Here is a 19,523-nt window from a genome sequence, read left to right on the forward strand (position 1 = left end):
CAGTGTATTTAATTTGTATTTCTCTTTTTATGAGTGACTTTTAACTTCTATATAAGAAAACTACTGTTTTTAAAAATTAGAATACTTAAAAATGAGAAGTATGTTGTTAGAGAAAAGAATCTACAGTGTATACATTCTAGGTAAATTTCGGAAGTTTAACATAAGATTACTTTAGATTACAATTGGATTGTTAAAACAATGTTATATAGGAAAAAAGATATGATTCTGAAAATAAACTTCAGAAGTTAAATATTTCAATTTTATGCAAATGTCACAGAAACCATGCAAAGGAAATAATCCTCACATTAATAAGCAATAATTTGATGTAGTTAAGAAGTTTGTGATGTAAACTTTTTTAAAGTACTGAAACTTTGTAAAGAACCAAGTTTGAAGATCTTGTAACTGGAGAGGATTTTTCTATAGCAGATTAAGCTTAGATAAAATATAGGAGCCAAGTGTATTATACTTCATGTCATAGCTCAAAACCAAAGCCAGTTTAAAGAAAAATGTTCTCCTCTAACAAAACCAAGATGGTGAGTTCTGACCCTTATTTTTGGACTATTTGAGTTTTTCCTATGTTCCCTAGTAGTGTTTATACATATATTTTAATACTTTATTTGGATTGAATAGAGTAGATCTTAAGCCTGTTTTATTAATCTGACATCAACAACTGATGTCCTATTCAACAAGACTTATGTTTTCCTTGGAAGACAAAGTATTAAAGGATTATGGAGAATGATTCCTGCCAATTAATTCTTAGTTATTTTCTTTCCTTTCAGCACCTTCCCTGATAGGTATGGTAAGGAAGGACTGGGCGTCCCAAAATAGCATTGCCCTATCATGGCAAGCACCTGCTTTTTCCAATGGAGCCATACTGGACTACGAGATCAAGTACTATGAGAAAGTAGGTCTTATTTGGAGCTTCTTAAAAAACTACATATACATATATATGCATATATGTATATATTGAGCATGTTGTTATGCTATATTATTTTACTTGAAAACTTGTTCTTCTTTGGCCTAACCTCATACCTACTGTGCCTTTGAATACTCTGTAATTCACTGATGTGCTTTTTATTTCTTAATTTGTCTTGTTTTATGTCATATTAAAGTAGAAGACACAGATGTTCATCTCTGTCATGACTTGCTCTAGAGAGTTTTACAATATAGTAAGAAGTGGTAACTCCTGCAACTTACAGTTAGTTGACATAACATTGTTTCCAAAATTCACTTGGCAAGAAATGGTAAAATGGAGTTACCATAACCTAAAGCAAGTTTGTGTGGGCCATATCCTTTGCGAAAGAGTTTAAGGTTACAGTCCACTATAATTTGGAAAGGATGATTTAAGGGATAAATGGAAATAGCTGGTGAGTTAAAAATTTTCTTTACATTCAGGTCAGCTGTTTTATTTTATAAGAAGCTAGCAAGATAAATCTGGTTATGAAACAACTGTTAACCTTAATTTCCATTTTTGTCATTTAAAATTGTTCTCAGTTACTATATTTTCCCAACTCACCTTACCTTTATTGTATTCACACTCTTCCTTTATGATTTTTTCCCATACTTCTCACCATTATGATATAGTTACCACAGATATTACAACAGACCATGTAGTCAATTCTGATAATATGTCTCATTGTTCTAATACTACTCTGAAAAATTGATAACAGGAGTATTAAATTTAAAAAATTTTTAAATGTAGAAATTATATATTATTTCCAGTGGTATACTAAAATAAGAAAGAACTTCTTGCATTTCTGCAACTTACTAGAAGCAAAAGAATATCACAAATTTAGGTCTCCTATGAAGAAATATAGGGCAAGAAGAGAAATAGAACTCCATATTTCAGAAGAGAACTAGAACTCTATATTTTCTGTTCTGATTCTGAGCAAATGTAAGTTTGAAAAAGGAAAAGGTAACTCAGTAGTATGGCTGTACCCATTTTTGACACTCTAGTAGTCTCAGCCTTATGTAGTCAATGAAAACTGTCATTATTAACTGACGTAGGTAAATCCACAGTCTAAGAAAGGAGGAATTCACTGAATTTAGATTGGATTGCAGGTTCTGCACACTAGCCAGGCCAGCATGTACCCAGAAAGCCTGTTACACTGTCCTTTCAAGTGTTAACGACCTGCCTCTTGTCGAAGAATATACGTATTTCCAGTCCGCTAATTCAAATAGATCTTCATGTACTCATATTTATAAGCAACTTTGCAGGATGAAAATATTTCTATGTGTTTTATAAAGGTTATATTTTATAAACAGGAAATCACTCTCATTTCATAGTCATTTACACTTCATATGTTTGAAGAGGAAGATCCCTTGCAATATCTGCAATTAAGGACAAATCATATATTCCCTAAAAAGGGAACCACATTCATCCAATCAAAATTTTAGAAATCAGTAAGATTATGAAAGATAGTAATTGACATAATACCCATGTTTTACTGATAGAATAAATAATATTATGCAGGAGTTTATTTTGTAAGAAAATGGCAATGATCCAGTGCTAATAGATTACATTGGGGTTGGAAGCCAAGGATTCCTAATTCATGTTCTGACTCTGACTCTCATTATGCGTGTGGCCAGGAAAAAGTCAATTAATCTCCCTATGTCTCAGATTCACATTTACAAAATGGAAATAAAGATATCAACCCTTCTTGTGGGTTGTAAAGATTAACTGTGAACAGACCTAAAGATGAAAAGCACACTAAATCAGTATTAAACATCATTTAAGAAAACATTAGGGGAATATTTGGCATATAATATAATGCAATATAGAATCAGAACACAGTAACACGAGAATAGCGTGCAAACTAAATAAAAATCATTATCTTTTTGTACATATATACACAATGTATAGTCAATGAGTCAAAGGTGTTAGAATATCAAACCTTTCAGAGAGAGCACAAAGTGATTGACACCATTAAAACTTTTCCCAACTGTGACTTCAAATTCTGACTATACACTTTACGTACCTGCATCTGTAACACGGTTTCTTCTTCCAAGCAAATATTTTTATAGAACTTATAACTATGGAAACTTACAATAGAACTTTTAGTTGAAAGTGCAAATTTCCTTCTTTATTAGAAACCTAAATATTGTTCAGTAAGAAAAGCAAGACACAAAGGACTAGATGTACAAAAGATCCTGGTTTTGGAGTACAGATATTCCCCCATATGTGTATATTTGTGTACGATTATATAAGTATAGAGAAATGTAGACTGGAATAGAGTGCACACCATGCTGTTTCAAGTGTTGCCTATCGGATTGGAGTGGGATGGGGGACAGAGGTACATGGATGGAGGCAAGGAGGAGAGAGGGAGGTAGCAAGAATAGACAAATATGGATGAATGGTTAGATGGATGGATCCTAAGTAGCTTTGGTAGTTGTCTTAGATCTAGTTGCCCAAAAGCAGGTCCTGAGACAGGAATTTGTGTGCGATTATTTAAGAAAGCTCCCAGGAGAGCTAGTAAGAGAATGGGGGAAGCAGGACTATGAAGGAAGATGCTAATCAAACTCAGAGTGGCCAAGGGGAGCCCTGGAGTCTAAATTACATCTCAGAGTTCACCCTGTGGAGACAAAGAAGCTGAGCCTCCATGTTCTGGCTCCAGTTGGTCATCGGCTTCAAGCCTTAATGGAGATGTATGTGTGGTTTGCAGAAAACAGTCATAGGCACTCTGGTGCTCTGTAGTAGCTCCTGTGGCCCAAGTTGAGATCTCTAAAAAAGGTGGCAGGTACAAGCCTTCAAAAGCAAAACACACAGGGGGCAGGCCGGGTGGCGCAGCGGTTAAATGCGTGCGCTCAGCTGCGGTGGCCCGGGGTTCGCAGGTTTGGATCCTGGGCGCGCACTGACACATTGCTTGTTAAGCCGTGCTGTGGCAGCGTCCCATATAAAGTAGGGGAAGATGGGCACGGATGTTAGCCCAGGGCCAGTCTTCCTCAGCAAAAAAGAGGAGGATTGGCATGGATGTTAGCTCAGGGCTAATCCTCCTCACAAAAAAAAAAAAAAAGCAAAACACACAGAAGCTGGGGTGTGGGAGCAGGAACAGGTAGGGATGATCTAAGGGGATCTGGAGGCACACCAACTGTTAACCTGAGGCACCTCAGTGCTCAGAGATCTGAGCGCATTTTAATCCTCAGTTCATTGTATTATTCGTATTCTCCTCAGTCTTTAATATTGGTGCCTGAGTCTTTAATTTATGGCGTTTAAACCTTATGTTTCCTTTTAATCAAAGTCATTCTGTGTGGCTAACTCATAATAAATCCACAAATGATCAATATTTACACTATTCTCTGAGGAATTCATGCTGTTTTATTAAGTTCTCATTGTGTTAGGCGCATTATTCTGTAAATCACAAAAGAAGTTAAGCTGCTTGGAATGTGAAGTATCTACAAATATCTGAGGTCAAACAACATACTGTGGTTACCAGTGACCTTTGCTCAGAGAATGTGATAGATTAGAAATAGGCCCTGGCCTGGGTGTTCAAAAACTCGAGTTTGACTCAGACCTTAACTTGCTTAGTCCTGTTCTCTCATCTGTAAAATAAGGCTCTAAGAAGATCATCTCTTACAGTTCTAGCTGTTTCCAAATGCTGTGTTTGTGTCTCTACAGTTATGTAGATATGTTATCCCAACCCTCAAGTAACTGTAGTTTTTCATTCGTGGCTACTGAAATTAAATGCACATACACATTTTTAAAAATACTTCACCACAGGGAACAGTATTCTTCACACCATAATTGTATATAAAAATGAAGACCCTGCTCTATTGTCTTGTGTGTGTGTGATGAGAGAAGCGTGGAGAAGAAAACAGTTTGTTGGTTGTAACTAATTACGTAGTCTCTCTTCAGTTAGTTGTGCTTGCCCAATTCTTAGTTACTTTTCTCTTTTCATACTCAAAAAGTCTTTCATTTGTTTTTAAGTCAAGTGAATACAGTGGGAATATGAAAAGGCACTTAAAATAATGGAGAAAGTCAAGTATAAGTTACCAAAAAATTTCTTTTTTGTGCTTACTAACAATGCTTTTCTCCAAAAGCAGGGCCTACTCATAATGAGGGAAATGTTAAAAAGAAATGAAGACAATTTAGATGATACAGACAAACTTTATTTAACACTTTATGAAGTGGATAGTCTCCATTTGGAGAGCTGCAAAATAGGGGGACGGCAGGAAGCTTTCATAGGATAAGAATAAAGAACAAGGACAAGAAAAGTAGCAAATGTCTGATTGGTTGGAGCCACGTGGTCCACCCTGTGTGGGATAAGAAGGAACAAAGAAACAAGTGTAGAGCCCAGAGCTGGCTTGGCGTTTGGGGACTGGCTGACTGGATACACTGTGCTTCTGGTAAAGTGAAGCATTTACAGGGACACAAAAGTCTTCTAAGTTTCGTTTGCTGACGTGGCACCTGGGCAGGAGCAGCTCCATCTTGGGTCTAGGAAGTTATTTCAACAGAACTAAGACATCATCTGCTCCCAACCCCTCAGTCTCCACCTTCAAAATGTTGCAAACCCTCTTGCGGTCACAAAATATCAACAATCCCATTGAATATCAACATACCTTTGCCTTATCTCTCCTCTTCCTTCCCTCTTTATCCTTCTGTTCACATTCTTAATTTTTTTCTCTTATTTTTCTCTTCTTTCTCTTGCTTCTCTATTTTTAAATTATATTTATGAGAATTAGTCTTGATTAGAGTCATGTATGTGTGTGTCTGACTCCCTTACCGGTTTGTGAGCCCCTAAAGAAAGGAGGTCGTATCGTGTTTGTCTTTGTCACTGAACCCCCAATGTGTTTGCTTTCAATCAAATTCTAGGTAAATTAGTAAAATCCTCTCTTTGTTCAGAACTCATTCATAGGAAATTGAAAAAAGTCACCCAGCAACTGTGAAATTTCCCATAGCAATTAAAAAAAAGAAAGAAAGCCCTCAGGACCTCTTATTTCTTCCTATGTCTTTCTAAGAAAGACCCACAAACAGATGTCCCTCAGTTGAGAGAGTGCTCTGTTCATAACTAGAATCTAAGTCATGAGGGCAGGGGTTTCTTTTGTCCACTTTCAGATCCCCACGCTCAGAAAGGCACATAGCTAATAATTCATGCACAATAATAGTTGGCCGATTTTATGCCAGGTACTTTTTAAAGTGTTTTACATGGATTAAATAATTTAATTCTAATAACAGACCTTTCAGATAAAATACTATTACTCTTCCCATTTTTCATATGAGGAAACTAAGGCACAAGGAAGCTCAGAAACTTCACCAAAATTGCACAGCCAGTCAGTGGTTGTTAACGCTGGCCATGATACTTGCATCACAACTGGATGTCTTGGAAATGTCAGTGCTTTCTGCTGATGCTGATTTTCTAGGGTCCCTGAGGCCAAACACTTCATTACTCTCTGATGCCTATCTTGCATCTGTAAAATGGCAGCAATAAAACATACCTATCTCACCAGGGCATTGTACAGCTCCACTAATTACCAACTGGTTAGCTCATTTTGCAAACATGAGTCCCCCATAACAGTTCGTTATTCTTACTACATCCAGTATTTAAAGACACTCTTACTGGTAAAGTCTTTCCCTTAAAATTCTCCTGTTAATTTTTCCCAAAGTCAGCAGTTTTTAGATTTTGTTCAAGAAAATTCATCATAAGAAAGGAAACATTTATTATATCCAGATGGTCAATATTTATCTATATAAAATACTGAATTAAAGTAATTTGCCATTGTTTCACCTAGCCCACTGATTATAGAGTAAGGTATCTATGAGTTTTATGTAAAAATATATAATTTCAGGTCATGAGAACAGTGTATTGTTAAAAAAAAAGGTGAGGAGATTTGTGGGAAGCTTTTCATTATGGGAACTATTTTCATCCCTTGGGGATGATTTAAGGTAGCCTTTCTTGAGAGAAGGTTGAATTCACCGGGGTCCTTTATGAAAGTCACATACTTCTCATTATCAGGCTTTGCACAATAAGTCGTTCTTCCTCTGCTCCCCTCCTATTCTATTTTCTCAAGATAGTTTTTTCCCTAGATAATAATTCAATAAATTTCACTCATTTTTCTAGAGATATATCACTTTATTTGATTAAAAATATATGAAACAATTCTTGTAGAAATAATCAACTAAAGAATGAAAAAAAAAAATCCTTTCTTCCTTCCTTATAAAATGGTCAATATATAGTCCTCATTTTCTTTTGGTTTCGTTCCTCCACTTAGGTGTTTGCCCAAGGGAAGAAGAGAATTTTCTCTTCACCTCCACGAATGCCAGTCTTACCTCCATCCACTATTTAGGTACAGGACCATCTCTCCTTCATTCTCTGCATCCTCCTTCCCCTATGCCCATCTAACGTGTACATTTTATAACCTAAATGTAAACTTGCGTGTAAACCGAAATTCGATATTACACAGGAACTAAGAAAAGTGATGGGGCAGAGGGCGTGTGGACCTGGATCACCTGAGGATCATGTTGAAATGCAGGTCATGGCTCAGTTGACTGGAGGTGGGTTAAGGCGATGGGATGAGGATGTGCATTTGGAAGAGGCTCCCAGGGAGTGCTAGCACTGCTGCGCTAAGGACCACACTTTGAATTGTGAGTCTCTAGAGCCTCTTCTCATTACCCTACCTTATCAAGTGTGGACAAGGGGCAAATAATCACAACCCTCCAAACATACCCATGAACTTAAATATTGCAATGTCTTTATAACTGGCTAGGACCTCCGTAGATTTACATGATTTGTAAATTAGAACTAAACTATTCATGTGAAGCAAAATGCAGTAAATAAAGGACCAAGTCAGCAGATTCATAAGATGGTAAGTAAAGTTTTGTGTTCTTTCTTTTTTTTTTTTATAATTCTTATTTGTTGCAGTGTTCACCATGGGAAAAATTGGATATGAGCATTTGGTACTAATTAAAATAACATTACCTGATATAAATTGGACGGCAAGGGAATTTACTGATACACACACTCATTGTGGAGATTTCATAGCCAATTTCCATGTTGTGCAGCAAACACCACACAGTGTAGAAGCCTGTCTGGTTTAGTGAGCCCGCAGAGTCCCCCGGTGCCTGGAGCAGAGATTCTTGTGGTAGCAGGCCTGGGACTGGTGCCAGTGCTGCATCAACAGCAGCATCTGTATGGTTTGAACGTTTCAGAATAGAAAGAATTGAAAAGACATTTACACTATTGCATCAGCATAGTCTGCACGCACATGAAATTCCAAGTGTCTACTGACTCCTCTAGCTTCAAAGTGTCTCCTGTTTCATAAGAGTTATACTGTCTTTTGTTTGATGTGAAAAATTGCTTTGTTTAGAATTATATAACCTGGGTTTAGTGTGTCAAAGATTTGGTACATCCAAAAAAGGGAAAAATACAGTTGATAAACTAAGTACTCTAAATATATTTCATTCAAAACTTTAGAATATACCTAAATTTATAGACTGAACTGAAGGTTATAAACATAACGAGTATCAAAAGTCTATGATCTGGTTTCTAAGAACAATAAAACAATACTCTCTCCACATGCTCAGAGGGCCTAAGATTCTTATGTAGTCTCCAGAAATGCAGCCTGAGCCCTGATGTTCTTTTGTAACACCAGGTAAGGCTGCACAGTGATCACACTCCTGCCAACTTGCTGTATCTCACTCTGCTCTCAACTCCACAACATTTTAATTCGATTTCACGTCCTAAAGTCATAATCAGTTGCCTGGAATTTCCTGGTCATGCTTTTCTTAAATTGCTTCCTCATCACTTTCCTAAATTCCATGTCTTTGTCTCTTTCTTGAGGATAAAGTAAACTAAGTTGTTTTCCAATTCTGAAATTCCATGATTGCATAAGCTTATTATTTTAATGTATCTTGCTTTGCTGTGCAAGGTAATAAGAAATAATCAAGTAAAAGTAAGGAAGGAGTGGGAGATTCAATGTTTCCGATGAAAATATGAAATATAGAAAAATTACAGAAAAGAAATACATAAAAACCATAAGGATGAAAGAGTAATTCAGTTTCTTCAACAATGTGGAAATCTACATATTTTACAACCAAGTTTTGCATTTCTAAGAAAATAGAAAAATATAAGGCTATTTTTAAATGATTAATTACTCACATAAACTTCCACCTCCTCTTAAAAGTTATTGTTTGGAGGGAAGAAATAATGCAGTGTAACGTACAGCTCGGAGTAGAGGTTTAGAACCCGCAATCTCCACTTATCAGGGGGTCAGAGTGTCCCTTTAGTGGGGGAGGTGGTGGGAAGGAATACTAGAAACACTCTAGGTGAAGTATTTGGGCTAACGCCCGCCAAGAACCAGTGTAGCTGTGGAGTATGCAAAATTAGGGTTTTTCTATTATATTTTCATTCCTTCAGAAAATTCCTTCTGGAGAGTAGCAAGGACACAAATTCAGACTTCCTCCAAACTTCTGATCTAGTTTGGTGAAAATCAAACAAGCAGAAATCCTGCAGACAGGCACCAATTATTTGACCGTAACATCGCCTTGAATTCAGGCTGCGTTCAGTCAGCCCTCAAAGAACTACTCTTCCATTAACGGAAGATGTAAACATCATGTTGTTACTTTTGAAAGCCAGACGTACAAGTCGGACATCTAACTTTCTATCCTAAAATGATGAAAGAGTACATCCTACTATATAATGCCAGTGGGTAAATCTTGCCAGATTTTCTAATATAAATTTCACACTAAGAGCTGCAATTAGATTATGTCTCTAACACTTCGCAAGTCTCCCCTGGTCACGGCTTTATTAAAATGTCCACTGAGACATTAACTCCCCAGGGGAGAAATGCAAGATTTGCTCACTTCAGATGCAGTGAAAAATATAGCTATATTTTTGCCTATTCCTTAAATGATTACCATTTGGGGCTGGAAGTACAAACATAATTACCAATCCATAAATTTACTTTTTCTCTTCTCATACTCTGCTGCTACTCTCTTTCATCTGGCACTTAATAAGAAAATTTATAAATGGAACAAAGATGCATTTATTTCTTCTGAGGATGTTGAAGCCTGTAATTGTATGAAAAAACTTGTGAAGTTACCTTGAGAGATTTCCTAAAACAGATGAGGTGGCTGTTTACAGAGTGCATTGTTTGGCTCCATTTTCCTTCAGGGATTTATTAGGAAACGCTAATGGAGGAAATAAAGACCATACAGCAGAGTCGTGACTTTTCTTGGTAGCCAATCAGGAATTTGGTGCAGTTTCCTTCCTGGAAATAGTTCACTCCAATAAATGCTTTTGTGAAAGGTGTGTATGTGTTTTTAAACCATGCATTTTTAAGCACAGTTTTTATTAGGCGCTATAGATTTCAAACTATTATAATAGTATAAAGAAAGCCCAACCTTTTTATAAAAATTTTCCATAAGTAATATGTGAGCTGCTCTGTGCCTCTGCTACCTGACTTTATTTCCAGATTTTTTACTGCCAGAGGGGAAGTCTAATATGCAAGGTTTCTAGTGTATCCCAAGTTGGGAAACCTGCCCTGTTGGTGCAAGGAAGCCATATTTACTGCAAGGCCACAATTTGATTTTGTTTTATAAATTAGAAAAATTAAAATGAGTTGGAAGCTAAAATGTTTGCAATTCTAATCTTTGAAACTACTTTTCTGGCCTTGAGTAAGGTAGAGAACAAAATCTTGGTGTTAATAACTAACGTGGATTATGAAAAAATCAAAAGCAATACTAGCATTTACTCAGTGCACTTTACCTGTTTTAACTCATTTTAAGACAAGTTAATTAGCTACTAGCTGATTGAGAGACACCTACCTGCTTCATGATTACCACTTAGATTTTAACCTCCAACTGACAACTTAGTAAGAAACTGTAATAAAATATATTTAGATATTGATGGAACATTAAAAGTTACTAGGCTATTACTTATTTCTTTTTTCTTCTGTTATTTAATTTTTGGTGGCTCTTTAGTTAATTCATATTGATATTTTTAAAATAAAGTATTTGACACATAAGAACAAAAGTGTACTATAATTTAAAATCATAGAGCAATTGAAATAAAAGTGAACTGGGTAGTTCTGCTCTCAGCTCTGTCTCTAACTGGACAAGCCCTTAAATTTCCCTTGGCTTCAGTTTCTGTCAACCAAATTGAAAATGGCCTTATTATATTATGTTTAAACTCTTTTTCAACTCCTTGAGAATCGAAGGAAGTAGTACTTTATCTAGTCATCGTGGATTTTGACAGACCTGGGTTAGAATTCAGACTGTGACACTAATTTGCTGTGGCACCATAGACAACTAGTTGTATTGCCCTAAACCTTAATTTCCTCATCTGTTAGGGGAGAAATGATAACAACCACATAAGCTATTATGAATAATAAATTAAATGATACTTTTAAATGTAAATCACTTCACTTACTGCTTGGAAAGAGTAAGCACTCAGTGTATATAACCTGCTAAAATTGGTATTACTTTCAATATCGCTACCAGTTTTGGTTTTAATATGGTCCAGTCCCTGCATAGAAAGTCCTTTAAATTTTTGTTACCCAACTGCAAGCATGAGCATCAAAAGGCTTATTCTTTTCTACAGAAGATGTGGTAATAAGTCAAACAGGTGTAAAGACAGTAACTCATACGTAAACTACAGAGCAGAACCAGGTCCTACATCTAAAAACTACCATCTGCATCAATATTAACCAATTGATACCATCCCGTAACATTATTTTTTTGTCTCTGAAGAAGTTTGAGTATAAGCATGTGATAATATTCTGATTTGGAAATTACAAAATTTTTTTAAAATATAAATTTACCCATTTTATGAAATGTAAAACATTTGACATTAAGAGACAAAAAAATTATTGCTACAAATTAATATAAATGGACAGTAGTATGGCCATAAACATGTCATTATTATTGTAGTTTCCAAGTACATATTAGATATATCGATAATAACAAGGCTATATTTTGCTTTGATACAGGATTCTCACTCTTCTATTTAAGACAAGTTCTTTATGCTGTATGAGAACAGTTCATGAAGCGTGATGTTCTACTTATTTTGGCAGATTTTACTATTTCATTACTCTCTAGTTGGGAAAAATTACTTTAATGCGCCTGCTTTTTCATCTCTTGCCTCACGGTTTTCATTTCTTCTCTGTCTGTCTTCATAAAAGGCTAGAGTAGATTATGCAGAGACTCTGTGATAGCTGACATCTCTTTCCCTCATTTACCATCTTTGCAATAGCAGTCTTCTCTCCCTGATCATTAATCATTCCTGGGAATGGAGATATATTGAAAAGTAGGCAATATTGTGGTAAATAACTAAAGATTTCATTTGCAACGAGATTCCCAAACTGAGAGCATGAGAACTCTCTTATAATTATAGAATTTAAAAATATTAATAGTCATTAGAGCAAATTTAATCGAACTCTCTCATGTATCTTAGGACACTAGACCCACAATAATTGTGGCTTGTGTGATATCGTCCAAGACTGCAATACAGATGTCCTGAATGCAAGGCCAGCCCTCTTCTAATAGTCCATACTGTCTCTTCTTAGAAAGCACCACCAACTGGAAGATGTTACGTAATAGGCTACCCTTACATGAAAAGGTGCTAAACATTAACCTCATCTATGGATCAACTATATTAGTTTTCTATTGCTGTATAACAAATTACCCAAAAACTTAGCAGCTTAAAACAATGAATTTGTATTATCTCTGAAAGTGTCTGAGAATCAGGAATCCAGGAGTGGCTCAGCTGGCTGGTTCTGGCTCAAGGCCTCCCATGGAGTTGCAGTCAAGCTGTCAGCTGAAGGCTCAACTGAGGCTGGGAATCTTTCTTCAAGCTCACTCATGTGACTCTTGGAAGCTTTAGCTATTCATCACATGGGTCCAATCGCCTCTAAAAGGAATGCACATTCAAGACCAAAGAGGCAATATCTTTTATAATCTAATCTTGGAAGTTACCATCACTTGGGTCATATTCTGTTGGTCACACAGACCAACCCTGGTATAAATATGGAAGGGATTGCATAACGGTGTAAATACTAGACGGGGGGGGATCATTGGGGTCAATCTTGGAGACTGGCCACCACGTCAAGCTTCTTGGGAGAATCTGTGCTGCTTCAATTTGGCTTCAACAGAAAAACGATCTGTGAGGAAATGCTATGTACCTATTCTGAAATGCCCATGGTTTTTAAAAATAGATATTTCAGTGATGAGGCCATTTCACTTTTTAGAATTTCCCTAGAAGAATGGATAATGCTGTCCAAAATTCAACACGTAAACCTTAACAATACATATAATGGATCTCTTTTTTTCAAATAACTCAATCATATCATTTAAATAGCTCATGTAGCTATTTTTCTGTCTCTAAAATGAAAGTAAAATAAACAATGTAACTACATTTCCAAGCAATCCCATGCATACTCCTCATTATGAAGATTAAAAAGAAAAACTTACACCTTTGGCCTTATATTCAGCCACAACTAAGGATTTAAGTTGCTTTGACTGTTGCAAGACTTTAACAAATTTTGATAAAGTAGACTAGATCCCATGAGCGCACAATTCCCTGGCTTTGCAAAAGGATAAAGCCACATTTGGAAACAACAGAAGTCTTCTTTCCCTGTATAATCACTCCTAGCTAGTAAAGATATATAGGAAGTAACTAATATTGTGTAAATAATTAAAATTTAATTTATGAAAGAGATTTCTAAACCTGATAATATGAACCGACACAGTACCTTCTCAGATTATTAAAAAGTAAAATATTTTAACTTTTCTCAAATCAATATTAAAGTATCAAAAACAAGTAAGTATTGTGCTGCAGAGTTGTATAAGGAGTCATAGGAAAATTAATAGGTCAACTGGTAGTGTGGCAAAACTAGCCAAAATAGTATGAATCTGTGTGTGTGTGTGTGTGTGTGTGTGTATAAATAGAAAATTAAATCAAGAAAGGCCGTTTCCCAAGAAATTTCTATCTGGATTTGTATTACCTAATATATTAGAGTAGATATTTTAATGAAGGCATTGCCAAAAACTGAGGCATTTCCCTGCTTCAACTAATCCTCTGAACTCTGCTATTTGGCTCATCTTTTCTAATTGTTAATCAGTGCATCTCTTTAAAAAGAAATTTCTTTGAGAAAGTGGCTTACTTTCTTAATTTAGAAAGATAGTTAACATCCTCAAGAAATGCATCAGGCCTTTAAAATTTAGAAAAAAAATAATTACTACAGAAGTGCCCTGGGAGTTAAACTATTTCAGTGAAACTCTCTGCTCATTCCCGCATAGTGAGGGATGTGTAGTAAACTGCTTCATTTCCCGGCTCTGCTATTATTATCCTGATTCCTCGGGGGAAGACTTAAGTGTCTTAGATTCTCAAATGAGGGGGAAAAAAACCTGTCTGTATTCTGCTTCAAATAAGTAGACATAATTATTCTGACCAGATATAATTTTTGCCTTGGAGAGTAAAGCAAGGCCCCTTGCAACAGCCATTATTAATGACACTGACATAATTACTATTTGAAAAAAGGAAATCTGCCCAGAAAAATCAATTATAAACCACCAAATGTTCCTTGGACTTTTCAGAGAAGTTCTGTGCCCACTATTCCTCCTGACCTCTCCATTAAGAGACTGGTTGGCTGTACTCCTAATGGTTGCCTTCAATTATTTAGAGGGGATTTCTAAGCTTTTGTATTTCCTATTAAAATGGCCTGGAGAGCATTTCCTGATTGTCTTTCTTGCAGAACAGAAGGGTAACTTGAGAAAACACAGTAATCTAGGTGGTTTTGCTCTAAAAAGGTGACTCAGAATCCTCTCCATTTAGCACCTTTTGTTATGCAAACACTGATCCTCATAAAGTGAAGGAAACAATGTATGATGATGTGACTGTCTCTGAAAAATTACAGAGAAAAATAAGAGTTAAGATAGTCATTAGGAGTAGTTACCTGTCATCTAAGGCGAGCCTGGTTTGAGCATCTGCGTTTATCAACTCCTTGTTTTAACTTGTCACATTCCACTTCTCTTAGCATTAGTCGATGAGTGTCCCATTATAATCATCCAATATTAGTTAGTCTCCAGATGTGAGTGTGTTTTGTAATTCTGTCTTATCTATTCCTTTGATACCTTGAAGCTTGTTAACTGTCTAGAAGAAAATGCAGCTGAAAGCAAAATTTGAAATGAAGACAAACTGTACAAAGTGGTATGAAATATCCCAGGCACAGCACATGCTGAAGTTAGGATGTGAATTTGTGAAAGAGCCAAACAAACTTAAACTGGTCCTCCGTAATGTCATCAACTTGATCATATGTGTCCTAGGATTAAAAAATCCTACTTTTCACCTAAGCTTTTCACCAAGTCCGTAGACGGGAAAGATTATTCTTGGTTTTATTAGAGGAACTTATTAAGGAAGTGGTCTTTGAATTGAATGAGATCTGGTTTTGTAGGAAATTCATTTGAGGATTTATTTGTAGCAGACCACAAGATGGGCATTTCAAACACATTCATGTACGCTTTCTGACTTCTATCCCGTTGTTAAATTAGGTGATCAGAAACAAAGTGTCTGGAACACATTATCTAAGCCCCTTGAAAAAAATTATTCCAATCAATTGAAATTCAATAATATTCCTGTATTCTGCCTTCAAAAGCATTGGTTGAAGTTATTGTCTGCTGATTTATTCAGTAGTCTTTATTTTAAAAAGCACTTGTATTTTCCTACTTGAGTATTGTTTGATGAAAAAATCTAATTTTCTAACTTTAGTATTATATAGTTTGTTTTCAAAAATAAAATATATTTCTCAATTTCACTTAATTGCTAGGAATTTTGAACCCAATTTTTGACCCAAGTATTGTAATCTTTGGAATACAGAAATCTAGAATACCAACTCCTTTTTATTCTGACAGGTGAACATTTTACCGTGAATTAATATTTTGTTTTAATATAGGAAAAAGTGAAGACCAAAGACAGAAAAGGAAAGAAGGAAGAAACTAAAATATATTAAATACCCATTATGTGCTACACATTTTTGCTACATGTCTAACAGCAAATCCAGAATTCTTTTCTTCACATCATGCTGTCCTCTGAAAATTAAATCCAAGACTCTTGCAATCTAAAGTTACATTAGAATTTAGAGTTAAATGAATTTCTATAATAAAAATCCTTTATGGATACAACTTTAAATAATTACAGAGATAAAACATTCTCATTTTTGGCTTAGGTACTAACTCACAATGGGGAGATATTTAATGTTAACAGTTGTGGCAAAACAGGAAGACGAGCATTCCAGCGAAGGAAACAGTTGCGTGAAAACCCAAGACAACAAAGTTCAAGAAAGGGACCGTTTACTCTGGCTTGAGTGTCGTAGGGGAGGGAGAGGAGATGAGGCTGAAACAGTGTGCAGAAGAAAGCCAAGTACACACTTCCTCCCACCTACCCACACATCCTTCCTTCCACCCATCCATCCGTCTTTCCTTCCTTCCATCGTTCTTTCCTTCCTTTCATCCATCCTTCCTTCTCCCTTCCTTCCTTCCATCTGTCCTTCCTTCTTTCCTTCCTGCCAGCCTTCCTTCCTTCCTTCCATCCTTCTTTTCATCCTTCCTTCCTTCTTTCCTTCCCTCATTCAATGAATGTCTATTGAATATCAGCACGTATGCTGTTTAGCACTGCAGATTCATGTTAAGGATGATATTTAAAATTTTAAATAGTGCTTTATCATATTTGGTTAAATATGCTTAAGATATAATTAACTCTCATTAAAAATTTCTTACCTTTCGTTGATTATAGAATATCTTCATATCTTTCATTAGTACTATTTTAAGTTTCAATGATTTTTACCTAATCCATTACTCAGGAAACTAATCAATTTTATACTTCCCATTCACTTATTTTCCTTTTTAAATGCTCAAATCAAGATAGGTGTTTATAAATGTCTTTCTTTAAAATGTTTGCAATCATAATAGTACATTTGATTTCATAAATTTAATTTCCCAAAATATTTAGTTTGGAATGAATCCAAAACAAAATACTACATTATTTCAAAATAGAAACCATTTCAGGAAATGTATCATGATCAAATGTATACTTAAAACAATTATAGTTCCCATATGTCTTTAATTGCAATTTTATTTTATTTTAAACATATATGTCATTACTAACTGAAGAAGACTTTGCAGGGACAAAAAGGAATTGCAAGTTCCTATGGACCTTCCTGTGACCCTGCCCATCTCCACATGCTGGGCTATGAGTCTTCGTGGGGTCACAACTTACGCATCTTTGCATCTCCAGCAACTGGCCCTTTGCCGGACAGAGTGTAATAATTCAGTAAAAATTGAAAAATAAGTGATTATATGAATGAATGATTTGTTACTCTTAAACTTTCATTTTCTTTTCTCCTAATTTTTTAATTGAAAAAAAGTGCTGTGTCACTTAGTCTTGGTTGAAAGTGGCTTCTTGGCTTTTAGAATGATGCCAGAGTAGGTATTCTGAAAGGCTCTTCCTTTGCAAAATAAATAGGTATGGATAATGCCTACTATTGATGGTAATTTTGGTCTTACAAAAGTGAAAGGAGAATTTCAAGGATTCGCCTTTCCCTGTCCAAAAAAAAAAAATTTGAGCCTGGAGGAGAAACACAGCTATCATTCTGGTACTGGTCTGGCGGGGTTTCCCTGAGAGAAGATTTCTCAGTGCTCTGAAAGCACCATTGTCAAGATCAGAGAGTTGGGCCACCAGCTAGCAGGGGGACTCATCCTGGGGCTCCGTGCTGGGCCAAAGATGCTCAAGGCACACTGAGAGGGCACCATGTCAGCAGCAACCCCTGACTACTTACAGATGCACAAGTAAATCCTCTCTGGAGAAAGCTTTCAAAATTTAGGACTCAAAGACACCACAGATTGTGATCAGGCAATAATATCACAGTCAAAGAACACCAAGCACAAGAAAAAGCAAGACATGAATGAGTCAGCAGAAACAATCAGCAACAGATTTAGAATCCCAAGGACTGCATGTGTTAAAGAATCGCACATAGAACAGCTATATAGGGAACATTAAAAAAAATAACAAATGTAATCACAAAAGTGAGAAAAAGACAAGAAGAATAGGCAGATTGGTGGAAAATGAAACTTCTAAAATGAAAAAATGTAATTATTGTAATAAAAAACTCAACCAATGCATTAAACAGTCATATGTTGTATATCTATATCTGTATATATATGATTGATGTATATCTGTATATATATGATAAATAATAATAAAAGAGACATTTAGTAAACTTGAAGATGTATCTGAAAATATTGCCCAGAATTCAGCACAAAGAGACAAGTAAAAGGAAAATATAGAAGAGGAATAAAGAGATGTAGACGATAGAATAACATACACTGAGCTGAATTCTAAAAAAGAAAAAACAGAAGGAATAGAGAGCATGTAATGCATGAATACTGGCTATGAATTTTCTAGAACCAATGAATCCACAAAAGTATAACATATCCAAAATAGGAAAAATAAGAAGAATCCATGTCTAGAAATTTATAGTAGAATTGCAGAATATAAAAGAGACAGAGAAAGGGGACAATTTTAAAATTAGACATATAGAAGAGACATTGACAAAGAAATGACAGTTAAAATTTAAGCAGATTTCTTAGCACAACAGAAGCAGAAAATCAAAGAATATTACCTTCAAATTTTTGATAGAAAACATTTGTCAACCCAGAATCATCTATGAACCAAGAGTAAGTAAAGAAATTTAGAGATAAAAGAAAAGAAAGAGTTTGTCACCAAACAACCTACCATATAGGAACTCCAAAAGGATGGGCTTCAGTAAGAAGAAAAATGATTCAAAAAGGATAGTATAAGAAACAAGAAGTGAATAAATTAAATAATAAACATATACATAAATCTGAACAAACATTACTTGTATAAAATAATATTTGAAGAAGAGAACTCAAATACTGGATAAAAATAGCATGCAAAAAAGAAATCATAAAGGAAGTGAAAATATTCTAATGGAATGATAATGAAAATATTACATAGCAAAAAGCATGCCATGCAGTGTAAACATTTCAAAATGGAAATGTATAACAAGTTCCCATATTATAAAATGATAAAGTCCAAAACTTAATGAGCTAAGTATCCTACTTATGAATTTAGCAGAAGGAAAAAAAATAAATCCAGGGAAAGTAGAAGGAAGGAAATACTTACAGCAAGAGCAGAATTAGGAAAATAGAAAACAGAGTTACAATAGAGAAGATGGACAAACCCACATGTTGAAAAGGTGGATCAATTACACAAGACTTCAGGTAGACTAAACAAAATACAAGATTCGAGAAACTAAAGATGAATGAGAATAATAATGGGGATATAATAACAAATATTGTAGGGATTGAAAAGATAATGAGTTTACCAAGATCAACTTCATGCAAATAAATGTGAAACCTTGCATGAACTAAACAAATTTTATAAAAAGATTATTTACGGGGCCAGCCCAGTGGCATAGTGGTTAAGTTCGGTTGCTCCACTTCAGTGGCCCAGGGTTCACAGGTTAGGATCCCAGGCATGGACCTACACACTGCTCATCAAGCCTTGCTGTGGCAG

At 35.5% G+C, this 19,523-nt stretch overlaps 1 protein-coding gene across 1 annotated transcript in view; it reads left to right on the forward strand.

Annotated features, from left to right (window-relative positions):
- Positions 1 to 19,523, forward strand: part of EPHA6 (EPH receptor A6) — a 784,796-nt gene that overhangs the window by 490,870 nt on the left and 274,403 nt on the right. Inside the window, 1 exon segment of the mRNA XM_058555640.1 lies at positions 780 to 904. Coding sequence (XP_058411623.1) covers positions 780 to 904 — 125 coding nt within the window.

The sequence above is a fragment of the Diceros bicornis genome, chromosome 15, assembly GCF_020826845.1.
Source record: "Diceros bicornis minor isolate mBicDic1 chromosome 15, mDicBic1.mat.cur, whole genome shotgun sequence".
In the NCBI taxonomy this organism is placed as follows: domain Eukaryota; kingdom Metazoa; phylum Chordata; class Mammalia; order Perissodactyla; family Rhinocerotidae; genus Diceros; species Diceros bicornis.